This window comes from Podarcis filfolensis (genome assembly GCF_964270895.1).
Source record: "Podarcis filfolensis genome assembly, chromosome: 7".
Lineage (NCBI taxonomy): Eukaryota > Metazoa > Chordata > Lepidosauria > Squamata > Lacertidae > Podarcis > Podarcis filfolensis.
The window spans coordinates 80579286-80598508 of NC_139603.1; the positions used below are offsets into that span (position 1 = coordinate 80579286).

The window sequence follows — 19223 nt, forward strand, 5'->3', positions numbered from 1 at the left end:
AAGTAGGAGAGCACAGGGAGGGCAAGGACACTTGGCCGAGCCCAGACCCAACCCGAGCCTACTCCATGGCTGCTAGCGCTCCAAGAGAGCAGGCTGGGGCCCAGAGGAAGGCCGCATGACAGAGGAGACCGCAGAAGAGAAGATATTACTTCTTAATTATTATTTTTTAAATATATTTTTTAATATCTTTTTTTCTCTTTTCAAAAAAAAAGTGTCCCTGCATTCTTTGAAAAAAATCTGGTAACCTTAGCTCAGGTGAGGTGGGTGAGTGCGGTGGAGAGCACCTCTGGTCAGGGCGGCAGATGGGGCCCATGGCGCGGCACCCACATTCCCTGTACCTGCCCTTCAGTTGTCAAGCTTAATGGACTTGGCATCAAATTTGCCAGCAATGACTCTTACCTGACACAATAGAGGTAGACTTGAAAATTTCTTTAAGGGAATCGGTGGAGTTGCCAACGATATCAACTAGCAAAGCGGTAAAATCTGGAAAGAAAAAACCCAGCCAAATAAATAGAGCACTTTTCTAGTCCAGGACCTTCCCCAAATCCATCTCTTTACCACCAAAAATGGAGTGATGGAACAGAAAAAGCCAAACGACACATTTTGACAGGGATGGTGGGATCTATGGTCCACCTGTTGGACTGCAAATCCCATCATGCCTGAGAACTGGCCACCCTGGTTCATAATAATCTGTAGGGCTGCCATGTTCTCCATACCTGATTTACAATCATCACACCCCCCCCACCCCAAAAAGTGTGTTTAAATTGCCCGTTTTTATTTTTAAGTATTGGCACCCAACTCCTGTGCAATGGCATATTGCTTTGTTGTTGTTTAGTCGTTTAGTCATGTCCGACTCTTCGTGACCCCATGGACCAGAGCACGCCAGGCACTCCCGTCTTCCACTGCCTCCCGCAGTTTAGTCAAACTCATGCTGGTAGCTTCGAGAACACTGTCCAACCATCTCGTCCTCTGTCATCCCCTTCTCCTTGTGCCCTCCATCTTTCCCAACATCAGGGTCTTTTCCAGGGAGTCTTCTCTTCTCATGAGGTGGCCAAAGTATTGGAGCCTCAGCTTCAGGATCTGTCCTTCCAGTGAGCACTGAGGGCTGATTTCCTTGAGAATGGAGAGGTTTGATCTTCTTGCAGTCCATGGGACTCTCAAGAGTCCCCTCCAGCACCATAATTCAAAAGCATCAATTCTTTGGCGATCAGCCTTCTTTATGGCCCAACTTTCACTTCCATACATATTGCTTACATGTGAGTAAAGACCGACGTATTGGGTGTATCCCTCAGATATTTTGGCAATGTCCCCCTGGTGGCAATAGCAAATATATTTCATGCACCACTCACCTGTTAAGTCATTTGTCCTATTGTTCAAGCAATAGCAGTACCTCATGGGGAATTTGGTGGGGTCGATATTCTTCAGGTTGGATACTATGAAAAAAGGAGGGGGACAAAGCAACAAGATATACACTGCAGAGGCATTTAAGACATGGGCAATGTTCAGGAGTTGAACTGTTAAATCAGGTAATTTATTGGACCAGTTGCTGTGTCTCAACCTAACCTACCTCGCAGAGTTGTTATGAGGATAAAGGGGCAAACCATGCGCACTACCTTGAGCTCCTTAGAGGAGGAAGTGGTAGATAATTTCTATAAATATTTATTTAATGGCTTATGTTTTGCTTGTTTCTAAATTAAGAGCTTTGATCCTCCTTTTTAGGAAAATCTCATCAAAGAAAGCAGAAAAAGCATGGCCTAATTGTCATTGACAAACCACACCTTTTAAAAACCCATTAGCAGGTGGTGCTGTGGGTTAAACCACAGAGCCTAGGACTTGCCAATCAGAAGGTCGGCGGTTCGAATCCCCGCGACGGGGTGAGCTCCCGTTGCTCGGTCCCTGCTCCTGCCAACCTAGCAGTTTGAAGGCACGTCAAAGTGCAAGTAGATAAATAGGTACCGCTCCGGCGGGAAGGTAAATGGCGTTTCCATGCACTGCTCTGGTTCGCCAGAAGCGGCTTAGTCATGCTGGGCACATGACCCGGAAGCTGTACACCAGCTCCCTCGGCCAGTAAAGTGAGATGAGCGCCGCAACCCCAGAGTCGGCCACGACTGGACCTAATGGTCAGGGGTCCCTTTACCTTTACCTAACCCACCCTTCCTCCCTGAAGAAAAATTAGCTTACTGTTGTAGACGACTATGGAAACCTTATGGAAGGCATACGAGCTGTAAGATGTGATGCTCAGCAATGAGAAGAACTTTTTGCTGCCTGTGGAGATATAGACAAAACTTGCCCATCAGTTATATACACATCCAAATGAATATTCGGGAAAGGGCCCAAGCTCACAGATACAGCATTTGCTTTCCCTCTGCCCCTGCCCCTAACATACCTCCTGTCTCCATTCTCCAATGGGCATGCATTGAATGTAGTTAATCAAGGAGCTCAGCCTACACTCGAGTAGGACCCTGGCAGAGACACATGCCTGACTGGCATGTTCTCTCCCTCCTGGTCAATCGTTCGGGAGCTTCAAAAGCTTTCTTTTGCCCTAGCATCACAGCGACCAATGCCAACTGACAGCAGCACACTTAGGGATCTGCAGAGTTTGCGCAACTTGCACGTGACAGACCTCAGCAACTCAGCATTTTGGCTAATCTGCTTTATTTACATATAAACACACACAGAGCACTGCAACATGGCTCCCTCTCTCTCTAGCATCAGACAGCAAAAAGAAAAAACAAAGGACAATAGTCCCACTTCACGGAACACAGTAACACAAACATCCTGTCTCCGTCACTTCCCACTCTGTGGAGTCAAAACATATACCGTCCTTAAATTGACATTGGGGCTTGCTGGAAAACTTCAAAACAGGGATGCAGAAAGGGGAGGTATGAGGAAGTCGATGAAAGAAGGTTTAGGAAAAAAATGTGAAGAAATTATACGTGTTTATATGTTTGTTTGTTTTTGTATTGTTTTGTATTGTCTACTATTAAGTGTTAAAAAACCAATAAAAATTTTATAAAAAAAACAAAACAAAACCATATACCGTCCTGTGAAAGACAACAATCCCATGACTGCAATTACAGAGCAGGAATTCTAACAAATAATAGAAGGGGAAGGAACAGATACCTTTGAGAGCTGTGTTTAGCATCCCATTTACCAGTTCAGTCAGGTTAATCGCTGCCAGATCAACCGACTTAGCAGGCAACTCTGGAAAAGAAGAAACCATTTCTTATTAGTGCCGACATTACGTGTTACAATTATGCCCAAACCAAACACTTCAAAGTGCATAGTTCAGCAACAGTTTTGCACTTGGGATTGCATATGCAACGGCTATAATGAGGTGGCATAACCCATGCCACATCCAAGACAGTTATGTGCAATATGGTTGGTACAATGCCTGTACTACTTCTCTGGGTCTCACCTCACTAGACTTCTTCCTCTTTGCAAAATTGACAGAGGCGCTCTGTGAGAATCAGTAACACCTGAAAAGTTCTCTGGTTTTCTCTCAGTTTGGAAGCAGGCAATGGCACACAGAAAACAACGATCAGGTAAACAACCAAGGAACAAATTCATATGGCTGTTTTCCACATAAAGTGACTTCTGGTCTGTCAACTTCATGCATGTGGAATCTGTTCTCATGCATGAGTTAACTGCACATCCTGCTGTTCTTACATTTCTGGAAAGCTTTGAGGCAGGAAGTTCTGAAGTGCTCTGGTTTGGTTGAGGAACTGCATTGTGAAATTCGGATATCTGCGAATTGTGAAGGCTAGCTGTGTACAGTGGTAGCTTGGTTCTCGAACAGCTTAGCTGTCAAACAAATCGGCTCCTGAATACCAAAAACCCGGAAGTAAGTGTTCCGGTTTTTGAATGCTTTTTGGAGGCCAAACATCCGACGCAGCTTCCACTTGAGTGCTGGAAGCTCCTGCAGCCAGTTGGAAGCTGCACCTTGGTTTTCGAACGGTTTCGGGAGTCAAACGGACTTCCGGAACGGATTAAGTTCGAGAACCAAGGTTCCACTGTATTGGTTTGTGTATTGGTTCAAGAAGTGCAAATCAGGTGGGTTTCATACATTGGTTCAAATTGGGTAGACAGTCACAATGATGATGTGAAGAAGGTGTTTTAGAGACCCCTAGTGGTTAGCGCAATCACACCATTTGTCTCAGGCAAAATGTTGTATTAAAGGTAAAGGGTAAAGGGACCCCTGACCATTAGGTCCAGTCGTGACTGACTCTGGGGTTGCGGCACTCATCTCGCTTTATTGGCCAAGGGAGCCGGTGTACAGCTTCTGGGTCATGTGGCCAGCATGACTAAGCCGCTTCTGGCGAACCAGAGCAGCGCACAGAAATGCCGTTTACCTTCCCGCCAGAGCGGTACCTATTTATCTACTTGCACTTTGACATGCTTTCGAACTGCTAGGTTGGCAGGAGCAGGGACTGAACAACGGGAGCTCACCCCGTCACAGGGATTCGAACCGTCAACCTTCTGATCGGCAAGTCCTAGGCTCTGTGGTTTAACCCACAGCACCACCTGTGTCCCTCAAATGTTGTATTAGTCGGACCCTTTTTGGTGAGTGGGGTGCAAGGGGGAAAATATCAATTTATTCATTTGAAACACTCATCCATCACCCTTCCTGCAGTTCTGATTTTGGCTAGTGTGCAAGACTCTATATCAACACACTCCCTTATTTATAACCCTTGAGTTTCCACAGAAAGACTTACCTGCAGTTGCCAGCACCGCCACTTTCTTGCTCTCTCCTTTCACGCTTTCGGCTGCAAAAGATATTTAAGAGGCTTCTATGCTTCATGCCACAATCTATCAAAACAAAACTTACTTGAAGAGTGTCTTGCTTGAAAATGATGAAAGGCTTCTTGGAGGTCTTCTGCATCGGTAATGGTGGGATACAGGGAATGGAAAAGCTTTGAGTTGGAAACCTTTCAGGTGCCCTTGATGAATTGGGATCTGATTCAGAAAGTCTGGTTTATATTTAGTAAATGGAACTTTTTTTAAAAAAAAAAGCACAGCAGATGCTTTTCATTCAACGTACAAACAACTTCAATAATTTTTCAGGTAGCCAAAGGCAGTTAAACTGAAAAATCAGGGTTGCTTCACCCAGGCAGTGGAATCTTGCACATATCTATTCAGAAGAAAATCCCCTTTGTCCAGTGGGGCTTACTCCCAGGTAAGTGTACACAGGTTTGCAGCCTGAATGGCAGATTCGAGTTCCAGCTTCTCATTTCATAAATTGGTTTGACTCTGAAAGTCTGCAAGCTAATATGAAATGGGTATTATGTTACCTGCTAAAAGCCTGCTCCTTTGCTGACACCAAGACCCAGAGGTGGTCTGAGACGTTTTGCTGCTTGAGGTTAAGCACAAAACAGAGCCCCTTCCCTAACTATACTGGTCCAGCAATGTTAGGATACTAATGTTCCGTTCCACCTAAACAGATGTGTGGAGCTGTTGTATGTCACATGTCTGTTTACATTCCAGCACAGCTTGCTGGGAACTTCCATTTGTGTATAGCATTTGCTTTATGCTGCTAGTTCTTGGACATGAAGGAGAGCAAACATGTTTTCTTTGTCCTGATCTATGCTGAATAAACTGCTTGTAAATATGCTTTGCATATGCCTCTGTCTGCCCTTCCGTCACGAAGAGTTTGTTATCTCTGCTGGCTTGCGTGCTCAGCTTCTGAAAGGCTTCTGAAGCTCTGAGTCACAGATTGATGCAGAACCAAGGACTGGAGTTTGACCAGCTGCTGGCCGGTGGGCTGGAGCCAGCTGGGGGCCTGCCAATTGCCCCTGTTCCCTTGGACACATCACAAGAGGCAGCTGAATCTGACTACAACCCTGATGGTAGGATAGGGTCCCCCTCCTTCACTTAAGAGCACCGGGCTAGCTTACAAGATAGCAGGCAGCCTGTGGGTCACACAAACCACAGGCATTTCGTTGCTGCTTCCAACCTCCCAACACGTGCTGCCCGAGGCAACTGCCTCCTTCTGCCTAATGGCAGAGCCGGCCCTGCGAAGATTTGCCTATGCACATATGTTACTTACCCAAGCTGGAGGCAAACAGGAGGCAAAGGAACCCGAGGGATACATTAACAGCACCATGCAGAGGGAACCATGACATTTTGGAATCTGACTTCCAGTTATGTAAATTGCCTGGAGTGTGAGAAAAGAGAGAGACGGGGGACTCGGTACCTCTGGTGGAAAGGTAAAGTTAATCTACTTGGTTGTCATTGACTTAAAAAAAATGTTATTATTCTTATTGGCTTATTATTTTTTAAGTCACAAGTATAAACTTCAAACAAAATCAAAGGTTATAATGCCCTGCCCTGACTCTCTCCACCTGGCCTGAGGTGGGACCTCAAGGGCTCCAGAAAGGACTGCTGCTGCTCGACAGAGATGGCTCCTTTTTAAAATTGTTTTTATATTTTATCTATGTTATTTTAAATTGTCATTGATATCAATGTTGTATTTTTTTAGTTTTAGATTTTATGGTTTATGTGGAAACTGTTATCCATTTGGTCGTGTCCATTTTGATGTGCTTTATTTATTGTTTATGACTTTTGTTACGTTGGTAATTATGGAAAACTTGTCGTGTTGTAACGCCTTGGGCATTGTTTTAACTATGGAAAGGCGGCATACCAATAAAATGATGGTGATGATGATGAACTTTCCTCATTGCTAGAAGGCCATAAAATGATTAATGCATTAATTATACTTTGCTGCCATGTTGGCTCATTAAATAATTCCCATCAGTATCTAACCATCACATTGGCTCATTAAATATTTTCAGTTGATATAATAATAATAATAATAATAATAATAATAATAATAATAATAATAATAATAATTTTATTTAAACCCCGCCAGGCTCAGGGTGGCTAACACCAGTAAAATTACAGTAAAAACGTAATAGGGAGGGGGGAAACCAATTTAAAATACAGGTTAAAATGCAATTTAAAATGCAGCCTCATTTTAAAAGTAGCCCATAGATCAAAACCATAAGGGGAGGGAAACATAAAGATCAGACTGAGTCCAAACCAAAGGCCAGGTGGAACAGCTCTGTCTTGCAGGCCCTGCGGAAAGATGTCAAGTCCCGCAGGGCCCTAGTCTCTTGTGACAGAGCGTTCCACCAAGTTGGGGCCAGTACTGAAAAGGCCCTAGCCCTAGTTGAGACCCATCTAACTACCTTGTGACTTGGGACCTCCAAAATGTTGTCATTTGTGGACCTTAAGGTCCTCCGCGGGGCATACCAGGAGAGGCGGTCCCGCGGCAAGGACCCCATAAGGAGCCTCGCTGCGGCATTCTGCACCCGCTGGAGTTTCTGGGTCAGCTTCAAGGGCAGCCCCATGTAGAGCGAATTACAATAATCAAGCCTGGAGGTGACCGTCGCATGGATCACTGTGGCCAGATCAGGGCGAGAAAGTTAAGGGACCAACTGACAGCATTAAAATTTTGCCAGAGGTATCTTTTTTGGAAATGCCTTTTTGAGGGGGCGCGAAGCAAGAGCCCCCAGCCCAGCCCAGTGCTCATCTCCCGACATCAGAGGAAACAATGTTCTTGGAGAGGAACAATAGGCTTCTGCCCCAGGCACCGTGAACTCCCACAATGCCGCTGTCCCATATTTCTTATGGTAAATTAGAAGTTCTCTTCATGAAGGCTCCCCCCCCAAAAAAACCCCCTAAAAAGCCACACCCAATGGCTGAGCTGCTCTTGACATTTCCAGGAGGCTGAAATAGTGTCAGAAGATCACATGGCTGGGCCTAATTAGAAACCCCACATTGGGATGGCTATGTGTCATATCTGCAAAATAGCCTCCCTGTTTGGGTGGACAATTACCCGAGCCTCTGCATTATTGCAACATTTTGGAATGGACGAAGGATAAAAGGAAGACAAATGCCTTTGATGTCTATTAATATTGCACGGAAGAATGAACCGGTCTGTCAGCCGTCCTGCCGTCATTACCAGTTTGGTTCAACACATGGTCACGGATAAAAGGAAACGTTTCTCATATGTCCAAGCAATTTCCCAACCAGGATTCAAGAGTTCTGATTGTACATTCAGACTGGTGAGGAGCAGTACTGAGCAACACAGAAAGAAAAGAGAAAGGAGCTCTTTGAATATATTAAGATTATTCAAATAGAGCTTGTGGGTGATTGTATTCCGTGGCAATATACCAGTTCCCATGAGATTCATTACTGCTTCTCAAGTTATTCCCAGGTGCTCCATCAGCCCTTATTTACCAGGGACAATTCCCAGTCTCATTGTCAAAATTTTTGCTTTGGGGGCATGGCTTTTGAATGTTTTGTTGGTGTGTGAATTGTCTTTTCTTTGGGCTTTTCTCCTGCCCCACCCAAGATCCCTAGAGCAGGAATGGGAAGAAGGGAAAGATCTGCAGTAGATCGGCAAGGATGGCTGAAAACTCGCCCCCCACTCTAGTACAGAAATCGTGGGGGATAATTAAGAATGGACTGTTGTGTAGAAGGGCTGAGAGCTCATCCCAGTTCTAATAATAATAATAATAATAATAACATATTTTTTATACCCCACCCATCTGCCTGGGTTTCCCCAGCCACTCTGGGCGGCTTTCAACTGAATATTAAATACAATACAGCATCAGACATTAAAAACTTCCCTTAACAGGGCCGACTTCAGTTGTCTTTTAAAAGTAAAATAGTTGTTTATTGCCTTGACATCTGCTGGGAGGGCGTTCCACAGGGCAGGTGCCACTACCGAAAAAGCCCTCTGCCTGGTTCCCTATAACTTCACTTCTTGCAGCGAGGGAACCGCCAGAAGGCCCTCAGAGCTGCACCTCAGTGGGTTGGACAATTGGGGTGGAAACGCTCCTTCAGGTATACTGGGCCGAGGCCGTTTAGGGCTTTAAAGGTCAGCGCCAACACTTTGAATTGTGCTCGGAAATGTACTGGGAGCCAATGAAGATCTTTCAGGACCAGTGTTATGTGGTCTCTGCGGCCGCTCCCAGTCACCAGTCTAGCTGCCGCATTCTGGATTAATTGCAGTTTCTGAGTCACCTTCAAAGGTAGCCCCACGTAGAGTGCATTGCAGTAGTCCAAGCGGGAGATAACCAGAGCATGCACCACTCTGGCAAGACTGTCTGCATGCAGGTAGGGTCTCAGCCTGCATACCAGGTGGAGCTGATAAACAGCCGCCCAGGACACAGAATTGACCTGCGCCTCCATGGACAGCTGTGAGTCCAGAATGACTCCCAGGCTGCGCAACTGGTCCTTCAGGGGTACAGTTACCCCATTCAGGACCAGGAAGTCCTCCACACTAGCCCGCCCCCTGTCCCCCAAGAACAGCACTTCTGTCTTGTCAGGATTCAACCTCAATCCGTTAGCTGCCACCCACCCTCCAACTGCCTCCAGACACTCACACAGGACCTTCACCGCCTCAAAACAAATTCTTCTGCTTGGTAGCTTCGCAAAGCCTGGATAGCCCATTTGCTTAGAGCATGGTGCTGATAAGGCCAAGGTTTCAGGTTTGATCCCTACATGGGACAGTTACATATTCCTGCATTGCAGGGGGTTGGGCTAGATGATCGTTGGGGTCCCACTGAAATGAATGGAAATGCCTAGGCAGAGCTTCCAAACTGTGTCACGACACGTTAGTGTGTCGGCTGCAGTGTGTGGGTGTGTTGTGCGAACACTCCCTGCGCTACTCCTGGGGCTGGAAAAGGGGTTAGTTTAACCCCCGGTTTGCTAATAAAACTGAAGAACTGCATCGCGAAATGATTCATGTCTAAAAAGCATGTCACCAACATGAACAGTTTGGAAAGCTCTGGACTAAGGTTTACTCTGTTTTCACTAACATTGGATAAAATCCATTTTTGTTATTTATTAGAAAACATTTTGAATTCATTATTATTATTATTCTACATACATAGAAGTCCCAGTGATCTCCCATCCAGATTAAAGACTGCTTTTGTCCCTGGCTAACCCTACTGAAGATATTTTCATTCCGGCCAGCTCTTTGCACAATAGGGCAAGCTATTTTTAGATGTAGTTTTACTGCTACTATTTGCTGATCAATTGTTGCTGTTACGACTTTGCAGTTTAACTGAAAGCAGTGTTTTGTATAATTATTCATCTATTAATTTTTAGCCATCCTGAGCTCCAGATCGCAGGAGGGGCAGGATGCAAGACTCTCTAATGAGCAAGCGAATAAATACATAAAATAACTCTGCAACATTTGGCAAAATACAATCCCTTGCATTTTGAAACTGTTCAGTAGGCTCATCACTAATATTTTAAAATCTCTTCTGTAGCAGTTTCTATTGCTGAGCATCTAAGGAGAGACACTGTTAATGATGACTTTTGAAGTCCAGCCTCACACCCACAATTTCATTCAGCTTTAAAAAATCAGTATCAGATAACATACAAATAGAACATTCAAGGAAAGTTTTCCATTTTGTTTTGCTAATATGTGTAGCATTTCTATGACACGCTATTATTTTGACGCCAAGCCTGAACTCAACAAAACATTTATTTTCTAAGATATTTAAGGTTCATGATAGGGACTGGGCCATTAGCTTCAGCAGGGAAAAGATAGCTTCATTCCAAATATATCAATTTATAACTTGTTTGATCATCCATAGTCAGACCATTTAATCAGGATTAAGTGCCTTTTCATTGCTCCAACCCGAGTTAACAAAAACACTAGCCACGGTTCACGTGCACCATTTAGCACGACAAGTAACTTATAATGTTCTCCTTTTTGTGTGTTGCCAGTAATGTCAAATAAGGTATCAGGTGCTCCCCCTGCTTTTATCAGTAGCAATACACAAGGATTTACTGCAAATGCGAAGAACACAGATAGATCCCTTGTTTTGCAACTCTTCCTGTTTCAGCTCATTTCCAAGCGGCAAAAGGCCACTGTCTCAGATCTGAAGCTGACTTCAAATATTTATATATATACTGCAAATTAGAAATACTGCAAATTAGAAAAGAAATTATTTTCTTGATCGCTAATCCCATACTTAAAGCTAGCTTGTTACATTTATCATTCTGTCTGGTCCATTATTAGAGGAGGGTTTTGTGTTGTGTTGTTTTAAAGCTTTTCAAAAAGGGCTATATTTATGTTGAAACTATCCAGGGTCTCTCTCTCTCTCTCTCTCTCTCTCTCTCTCTCTCTCTCTCTCTCTCACCATATCTATGTATCTTTTAGTTTTAACTCACCTGGCTTCTGTGGATGGTGTTGATAAAGCCCTTGCAATAGTACTCAGCCAAAAGGTTATCTCACTCCTTTTGATGAAAGGTGACTAGGCTGCGAATGGACAGGCTCGCTAACCTTGTTTTTAAAAGATAAGCTGGTGGAAAAAGAGAAATGTCAGTCTCCATGGGATGGAGGAAGTGAAAGGCAAGCAAAAAGTGCTTGTGGCACGAACTGGAGTGAATCCCTTAGTGGGATGACATAGCAAGGTGCGATGTGAAGCCACTTTTGGCAGTAATTACTTTCCCTGAAAAGTAGAATTGAGAGGATTGTTTCTCCAACATTTAAAGAGACAGGCCCTCTTAGTGTCATAAAGGAACATCCCTTCTGAAACAAAGAGAGGTTGACTTCAGAAAATGGCTCTCTCTGTGTTAGTGCTTTGCATTAGTTCTGAATCCTGACAATACAGAAGTACTGTTTTGGGGGGACAGGGGGCTGGCAGGTGTGGAGGACTCTCTGGTCCTGAATGGGGTAACTGTGCCCCTGAAGGACCAGGTGCACAGCCTGGGGGTCATTTTGGACTTGCAGCTGTCCATGGAGGCACAGGTCAATTCTGTGTCCAGGGCAGCTGTCTACCAGCTCCATCTGGTATGCAGGCTGAGATCCTACCTGCCCAGTCTGTCTCATCAGAGTGGTGCATGCTTTGCTTATCTCCCTCTTGGACTACTGCAACGTGGGGCTACCTTTGAAGGTAACCTGGAAACTACAACTAATCTAGAACACGGCAGCTAGACTGGTGACTGGGAGTGGCTGCCGAGACCACATAACACCGGTCCTGAAAGACCTACATTGGCTCCCAGTACATTTTCGAGCACAATTCAAAGTGTTGGTGCTGACCTTTAAAGCCCTAAATGGCCTTGGCTCAGTATACCTGAAGGAGCGTCTCCACCCCCATCACTCAGCCTGGACACTGAGGTTCAGCTCCGAAGGCCTTCTAGCGGTTCCCTCTCTGAGAGAAGTGAGGTTTCAGGGAACCAGGCAGAGGGCCTTTTCAGTAGTGGCGCCCGCCCTGGAGAATGCCCTCCCATCCAATGTCAAGGAAATAAACAACTATCTGATTTTTAGAAGACATCTGAAGGCAACCATGTTTAGGGAAGTTTTTAATGTTTGATGTTTTATGGTGTTTTTACTATTCTGTTGGGTGCCGCCCCGAGTGGCTAGGGAAACCCAGCGAGATGGGCAGGGTATGTAATAAACTATTATTATTATTATTATTATTATTATTATTATTATTATTATATCCATCGTATACTACCACGTGTGTAATCAGGAGGGGAATTTGACTCAGTTAAGCGGACCCACCTCATTTGCAGCTTCTGAAACATTGCACCAATTGCACCAATTGAATCGCAGATGCATAGAATTGCTGACTTGGAAGGGACCACGGCGGTCATCTAGCCCAACCCCCTGGAATGCAGGGATCTTTTTGCCCACATGCCTCTCTGTATGTTATTGTTGTTAATTACATTTATATATAGTGGTACCTCTGGATGCTAACGGTATCCGTTCCGGAGCCCCGTTCGCTTCCTGAGTAGAATGTAAGACACGACTGCACGTCTGCGCATGCGCAGGTTGTGTTTTGCCACTTCTGTGCATGCGCATGACGTCATTTTGAGTGTCTGCGCATGCGCGAGCAGTGAAACCCAGAAATAATGCGCTCCGTTACTCCCGGGTCGCCACAGAGTGTAACTTGAAAACGCTCAACCTGAAGCACATTTAACCCGACGTATGAATGACTGTACTGCCTTTATCTTCCAAGGATCTCAAAGTGGTGTTCCTGGTTCTCCTCCTCCTCATTTAATCCTCCCCACAGCCCTGTGAGGTTGGCTAGGCTAAGAGATGATGACTGGTCACCCAGTGAGCTTCATAGCTGAGAGGGGATTTGAACCCTGGTCTCCCAGGTCCTAGCTCAACACTCTAACCATTATGCTACACTGGCTCTTTTAACTGTCAGATGACACATGATAGGGGAGATCTGCCTACAGCAGACTGATCCCAGGAAGACAGGTGTTTTTAATGGTGGATTCACCATTATCTTATGCAAACAGAGGACTGCTTTGGGTTTGATGGATATTCAGCTGCACAGGCTTGAATCCAGCCAGTTATGTGCTTAATTCTGCCCAATGCAAAGGGCTTGGTTTTACCAGATCTGAAGATCTGTTAGAATTCCTGCTCCATCATTGCACTCATGGGATTTTTGTCTTTCACATGACGGTATATGTTTTGACTCCACAGAGTGGGAAGTGGCAGAGACAGGATGTTTGTGTTACAGTGATACCTCCGGTTACGTACTTAATTCGATCCGGAGGTCCGTTCTCAACCTGAAACTGTTCTTAACCTGAAGCACCACTTTAGCTAATGGGGCCTCCTGCTGCCACCGCACTGCTGGAACACGATTTCTGTTCTCATCCTGAAGCAAAGTTCTTAACCCGAGGTACTATTTCTGGGTTAGCGGAGTCTGTAACCTGAAGCGTCTATAACCCGAGGTACCACTGTACTGTGTTCCGTGAAGTGGGACTATTGTCCTTTGTTCTTTTTCTCTTTGCTGTCTGATGCTAGAGAGAGTGGGAGCCATGTTGCAGTGCTCTGTGAGTGTTTATATGTAAATAAAGTAGATTAGCCAAAATGCTGAGTTGCTGAGGTCTGTTACACAACTGTGCATGCTCTGCAGATCCCAAAGTGGGCCAGTGTCGGTTGGCATCGGTCGCTGTGATGTTCAGGCTGAAGAAAGCTTTTGAAGCTCCCGAACGAATGACCAGGAAGGAGGGAACATGCCAGTCAGGCATGTGTCTCTACCAGGGTCCTACTCAGTGTAGGCCAATCTCCTGACACAGACGTGAAGTCCATTTCTGCTGTTTATCTCTTTGGGTTCAGTCCAGGGGTCTGTCACACGGTACCTTCAGATGTTACTGGGTGCCAATTCCCATCAGACCCACCCAGCATGGTCAAAGGTCAGGGATTATGGGAGTTGTAGTCCAACAAAATCTGGAGGGCATCACATTGACTGCCTCAGTTCTAGACTGTAGGTTCAATGGAGGTACTTGAAGAAATTAATTCCTCAGATTTCTGCTTCCTCCCCTGCTGGAGGTTTTGTTGCCATTGACCGCTGCTTGATATTTCATCAATCATACTGGAATGAAAGGGCCTGGGAGAATGATCTATCACAAGACTCTCTAACTGAGAGATAAAGGTGTTCCCTGGGCCACCATCCAAACCGTTTGATGTTTGGATGCGGAGATAATTTGACTTTCAGCAGGACATACATCACACGGCCATTTCATCTGGGGGCAGTGCAATTTCAGATGTGCCTCCCTGGAAGGCGATGCTCAGCTAAATCACTCTATTGTTCTGCTCCGACCAGCATACAAAAAGCTTTATTTGGGGCAATAATACATTTTCTGTGAAAGCACAGCTCAGACGAATTATGCAAGGAACTTTCTCAGGGCTATAGTTTAACTTCCCAGCAGGAATCTTTTGACCAATTGCTAAGGGAAGAAGCGAAAAAAGAAGCCGTAGAGCCTCCATCTCTAGGGGCAATATACCTCTTGTGGACAAACAACAGAAAAATGTTATCTGCATCATGCCCTACTTAGGAGCTTCAGAGAGGTATGGGTCTGCTGCAGACAGAACATAGGTCTTATCTAGCAAGGCGATTGTTATATTATCAAATGGGGTGTGTGTGTGTGATGCTACATTCCCTGAAAAATTCACAGTAGTGAATGCAGGAATTTGGAGAAGGAAGGAATACAGTGGTACCTCTGGATGCGAACGGGATCCGTTCTGGAGCCCCGTTTGCATCCTGAAGTGAATGTAACATGCGACTGCACATCTGTGCATGCACAGGTCGCGTTTCGCCGCTTCCGCACATGCGCGTGACGTCATTTTGAGCATCTGTGCATGCGCAAACGGTGAAACCCAGAAGTAACACTTCCGGGTCGCCACAGAGTGCAACCTGAAAATATTCATCCCGAAGCTACTTCAACCCGAGGTATGACTATAATCCTCCATCTTCAGGTACAATATTCAAGGAGACCACCATTGCAGAAATTAGGCTTGATAAAAGCTAAACCCTCGTTGCCCCTAAGCTTAATAAGGAGGAAGGTGGGTGTGCATCGGAGGGAAGGAGGGAGGGACTGTTTGTGTTTGTATATAAGACACACACACACACAGAGAGAGAGAGAGAGAGAGAGAGAGAGAGAGAGAGAGAGAGAATGAGTATACAGTACAGTGGTAACTCAGGTTACAGACGCTTCAGGTTACAAACTCCGCTAACCCAGAAATAGTACCTTGGGTTGAGAACTGTGCTTCAGGATGAGAACAGAAATTGTGCAGTGGCAGCAGTGGGAGGCCCCATTAGCTAAAGAGGTACCTCAGGTTAAGAACAGTTTCAGGTTAAGAACGGACCTCCAGAATGAATTAAGTTCTTAACCAGGGGTACCACTGTACTTAGAAAACTTTTCAAGGCTTTTGGAAGAAGCAAATGCGACACTGTAAATGGCCTCGTTCATTTTCCGACCAAGGTAGCTAACTCCTCTCTAGTCAGAACGCATTTTGAAATGAATTCTTTGCACACAACCGGTAATTGAAATTTCTATTCATTTATTAATAAGTGGTGCAGGTTGTATATTTTCTTTTTAAAGACAGAACATAAATTAAAAAAAACAGGTAAGAAGTATTATTTGCATAATATATATATATTTATATATATATATGTATATATAACATATTGAAATCAACATATTAAAGTTGTTCAAATGTTGGACAGTGCTGGAATATAAATTACACATAACCGTTTAAAAATTACATTAAATGATATTAGAAAGAGCTCTGAAGGCCACTTGTATAAAAGTTGTGTTTCCCTTGTCAGCCCGGATCTGAAGAGCATCTGTTGTAGCGTGGAGAAATTATTTGAATGAGCAAGGCACAATTACAAGTTAGAAGAACAAAAGGCTCTAAGCTAGAAAACAAAACGCGATTGATCATATAACTGGGCGGCTCGTTGGTGCAAGGGGGAGATGGGTTTACAAAGTGCTTTTTTTAAAAAAAGAAAGGCTCCAACAGTACATTTAAAGCATCATCATACCACTTTAAACTATCACGGCAACCCCTGGGAACAATAGTTTGTTAGGGGTGCTGAGAGATGTTAGGAGACTCCCTGTTCCCTTCACAGAGCTACAGCTCACAGAGTTCCCTGGCCAGAGGGATTGATTGTTCAGCCACTCTGGGAATTGTCACTCTTTGCAAACTCTCAAGATCCCTTGGAGTGGTACAATAGTGCTTCAAATGCATAGTACAGAGGGGGCCACAGCCTCGTTTGGAGTACCCAATCAGCAATTCATTTTTCACAGGCAATTGTATTTTGAATCAAGCAATGTCTGAAGGGGCAGCAAATATTGGTTCTAGTCCTATCACAAGCTGGTGCTGTGGCTTATCTCCATGGCAGTCTAGATAGAAGCAAAGCCTTCTTTGATACACACATGCACACCACCAATGTACAGTCGTACCTTGGTTTTCAAACATAATGCATTCCAGAAGTCCGTTCAGCTTCCAAAATGTTCGGGAACCAAGCCGCGGCTTCTGATTGGCTGCAGGAGCGTCCAGCAGCCAATTGGAAGCTGTGGAAGCCGTGCCGGATGTTCAGCTTCTGAGGCAAAGTTTGCAAACCGGAACACCTACAGTATTTTTTGCTCTATAAGAGACACTTTTTCCCTCCTAAAAAGTAAGGGGAAATGTGTGTGCATCTTATGGAGCGAATGCAGGCTGCGCAGCTATCGCTGAAGCCAGAACAGCAAGAGGGAGAGCTGCGCAGCAATCCCTCTTGCTGTTCTGGCTTCAGGGATAGCCGTACAAAGCCTCTTCAACAACTTTTGATTCAGAATTTTTTTTTCTTGTTTTCCTCCTCTAAAAACTTGGTGCGTCTTATGGTCGGGTGCGTCTTATACAGCGAAAAATACAGCACTTCCAGGTTTGCTGTGTTTGGGTTCCAAGTTGTTCATGAACTAAGCTGTTCAAAAACCAAGGTACGACTGTATATGTCAACACATTTTGATTGTAAACTTTGCTTGTTAAGAGGAGGGCTGTCCTTATTTATTTCTATATTTATATTTACGGTACAGCTGGAGAGGCTAGTTAACACCCCCAGTTTGGCAATCTGATCTGCCCCCGCCCCCGATCCTGCAAGAAGGTTTTATTTTTATTTTTTGGCTCCCCAAGATCTCATTGATTTTGACAACAGCAGCAGGGGAAAGGAGATAAAAACAGCCAAGACTTAGTGCTGAGGTGGGCACCTTGATGGGCATACAAAATGGCCTCTCCCCAGTCATCAGAATGATCATTCAGCAAGAAGGGGCAATGATATGCCATTCCTTAGTTGATCTCTGCAGACCTAAGAGATGCTCCTTCCATCAATGGCCTGCAGGAGAAGGTTGAATGCAGTCCTTGTAGCCAAAAGAGTTAGCCACCCTCGCTGTACAATGCCTACTGGCTTTGTGTGTTTTATCAATATAATAATTGCAGCAGCAGCATCAAGAAGTGCCCTTTGACAGAGTCCTTTGCCTGTCTATGGAGAGAAAGAATCTGGAGTCCTTGGATCAAACTTCCAGACCACCAGTTGTCTATCCCTAGACCAGCCTTCCCAAACATAATACCCATCAGATGTCATGCACTCCAGCTCCAATCATCCTCAGCCAACGTAGCCAAACAGCAATGAAACATGGGAGTTGTAGTCTGGGGAGCCAAGGCTGAAGAACACTGCCTTGGACAGTAACCTTACAACGCAATCCTAACCTGGCCAGGATGAGACAGAGAGGTGTCACTAGCAGGTTGGTGGGCAGAGACCCCAAATATGTTTAGAGAATTCTGCAGGTATAAATCCAAAGGCCAACGGGGTTTCGGCCAGCAGTACATGGGACCTTCTGGGACAGATGTGGCCTTGGATCTACTGGATCCCCCCCCATAAAAGCCCTGAGAACTTCAAGCCCAATTAGCCACCAGCTGGTGCAGGTCATTTTCTCCCATTGTTTTCAGTGGGGAGGGGAGATTTAAAATAAAACAACAACAAGTCGCTGAGGCTGAAAGAAACACATTACCCAACACCACCACTTTCTGCCTTCAGCAGAAAAAGCTGGAGGATTTCCTTAGAGGCAGGTCCCAATGAGTTTAATGTACTTTACAGCCCTACCTGCAAGAATGTGGAGTTTATAATGTAGCATTTGCTTAGGAGCCCAGCTGAAGCCTAAGCATGTTTACTCAGAAATAAGCCCTGTCAAATTTGATGATAATGACTCCCATCTCTTAGAAGTGAGCATGGGCCAGATCCAGGGAGGTGTGTCCCACTTTGCCCATCCAGGTGAAGTAGGAAGTGATGCCTTGCAACTGCCTCACAGCTCCTGTCATTGCTGCCATACCTGTTGCTTCTCCATCCATCCTGTCACCTCAGCTACTGGCAAAGAAGCAGTGCTGGAATCAGCACAAATTTCAGGTGAGATCCCACCCGACTTGGATGAGATCTCACTAAAATCGCTTGAGATCTTGCACAATCTCATGTAATTCAGGACACTTTCAGCCGATGGCAGAGCTGTTTATCTGCCAGCGGCCTCAGTCGGCCTAATGGCAGAGCCGGCACTGGCTAGATCGCTATCCTATGGGTACCTTGGACCTGCTACACAAATGGTCCTGCCATAACACACATTTTAAAAAGCTCTGTTGAGATCAGTGCTAGAGACTTCCCTGAATATTACCTAAATAAGAACTAAGAGGCTAACTTTGAGGGGTGGGGCTGTGGTCAGGTAAACAAACTAGAGAATGTTGGAACAATTTTGCCGCATTGCCTTTAAAATTTGCCCAGTCCAAATCTGTAGATCTAACGATGAACACACAAACAAACAAATTATAAAATACAATGGACGAAACCTAGACTAAGCTTTGAAATCAATGGGACAAGTCTGTGGAAGAATGGAAGCCCTTTTTGGACTACTTAAGGAAATATTGCACTATG

The 19223-nt window shown here is 45.0% G+C and overlaps 1 protein-coding gene across 1 annotated transcript in view; it reads right to left on the reverse strand.

Moving 5' to 3' along the window:
* The window catches only part of HHLA1 (HHLA1 neighbor of OC90), a 39953-nt gene extending 28617 nt beyond the window's left edge, over positions 1 to 11336 (reverse strand). The window contains exons 1-7 of the mRNA XM_083622096.1: positions 11194 to 11336; positions 6047 to 6154; positions 4716 to 4766; positions 3124 to 3204; positions 2182 to 2265; positions 1350 to 1433; positions 400 to 483 (exon numbers count right to left, since the gene is read on the reverse strand). Coding sequence (XP_083478222.1) covers positions 400 to 483; positions 1350 to 1433; positions 2182 to 2265; positions 3124 to 3204; positions 4716 to 4766; positions 6047 to 6122 — 460 coding nt within the window. The 5' untranslated portion in view covers positions 6123 to 6154; positions 11194 to 11336. The remainder of the gene's footprint in view (positions 1 to 399; positions 484 to 1349; positions 1434 to 2181; positions 2266 to 3123; positions 3205 to 4715; positions 4767 to 6046; positions 6155 to 11193) is intronic.
* Positions 11337 to 19223: the final 7887 nt, after the last annotated feature.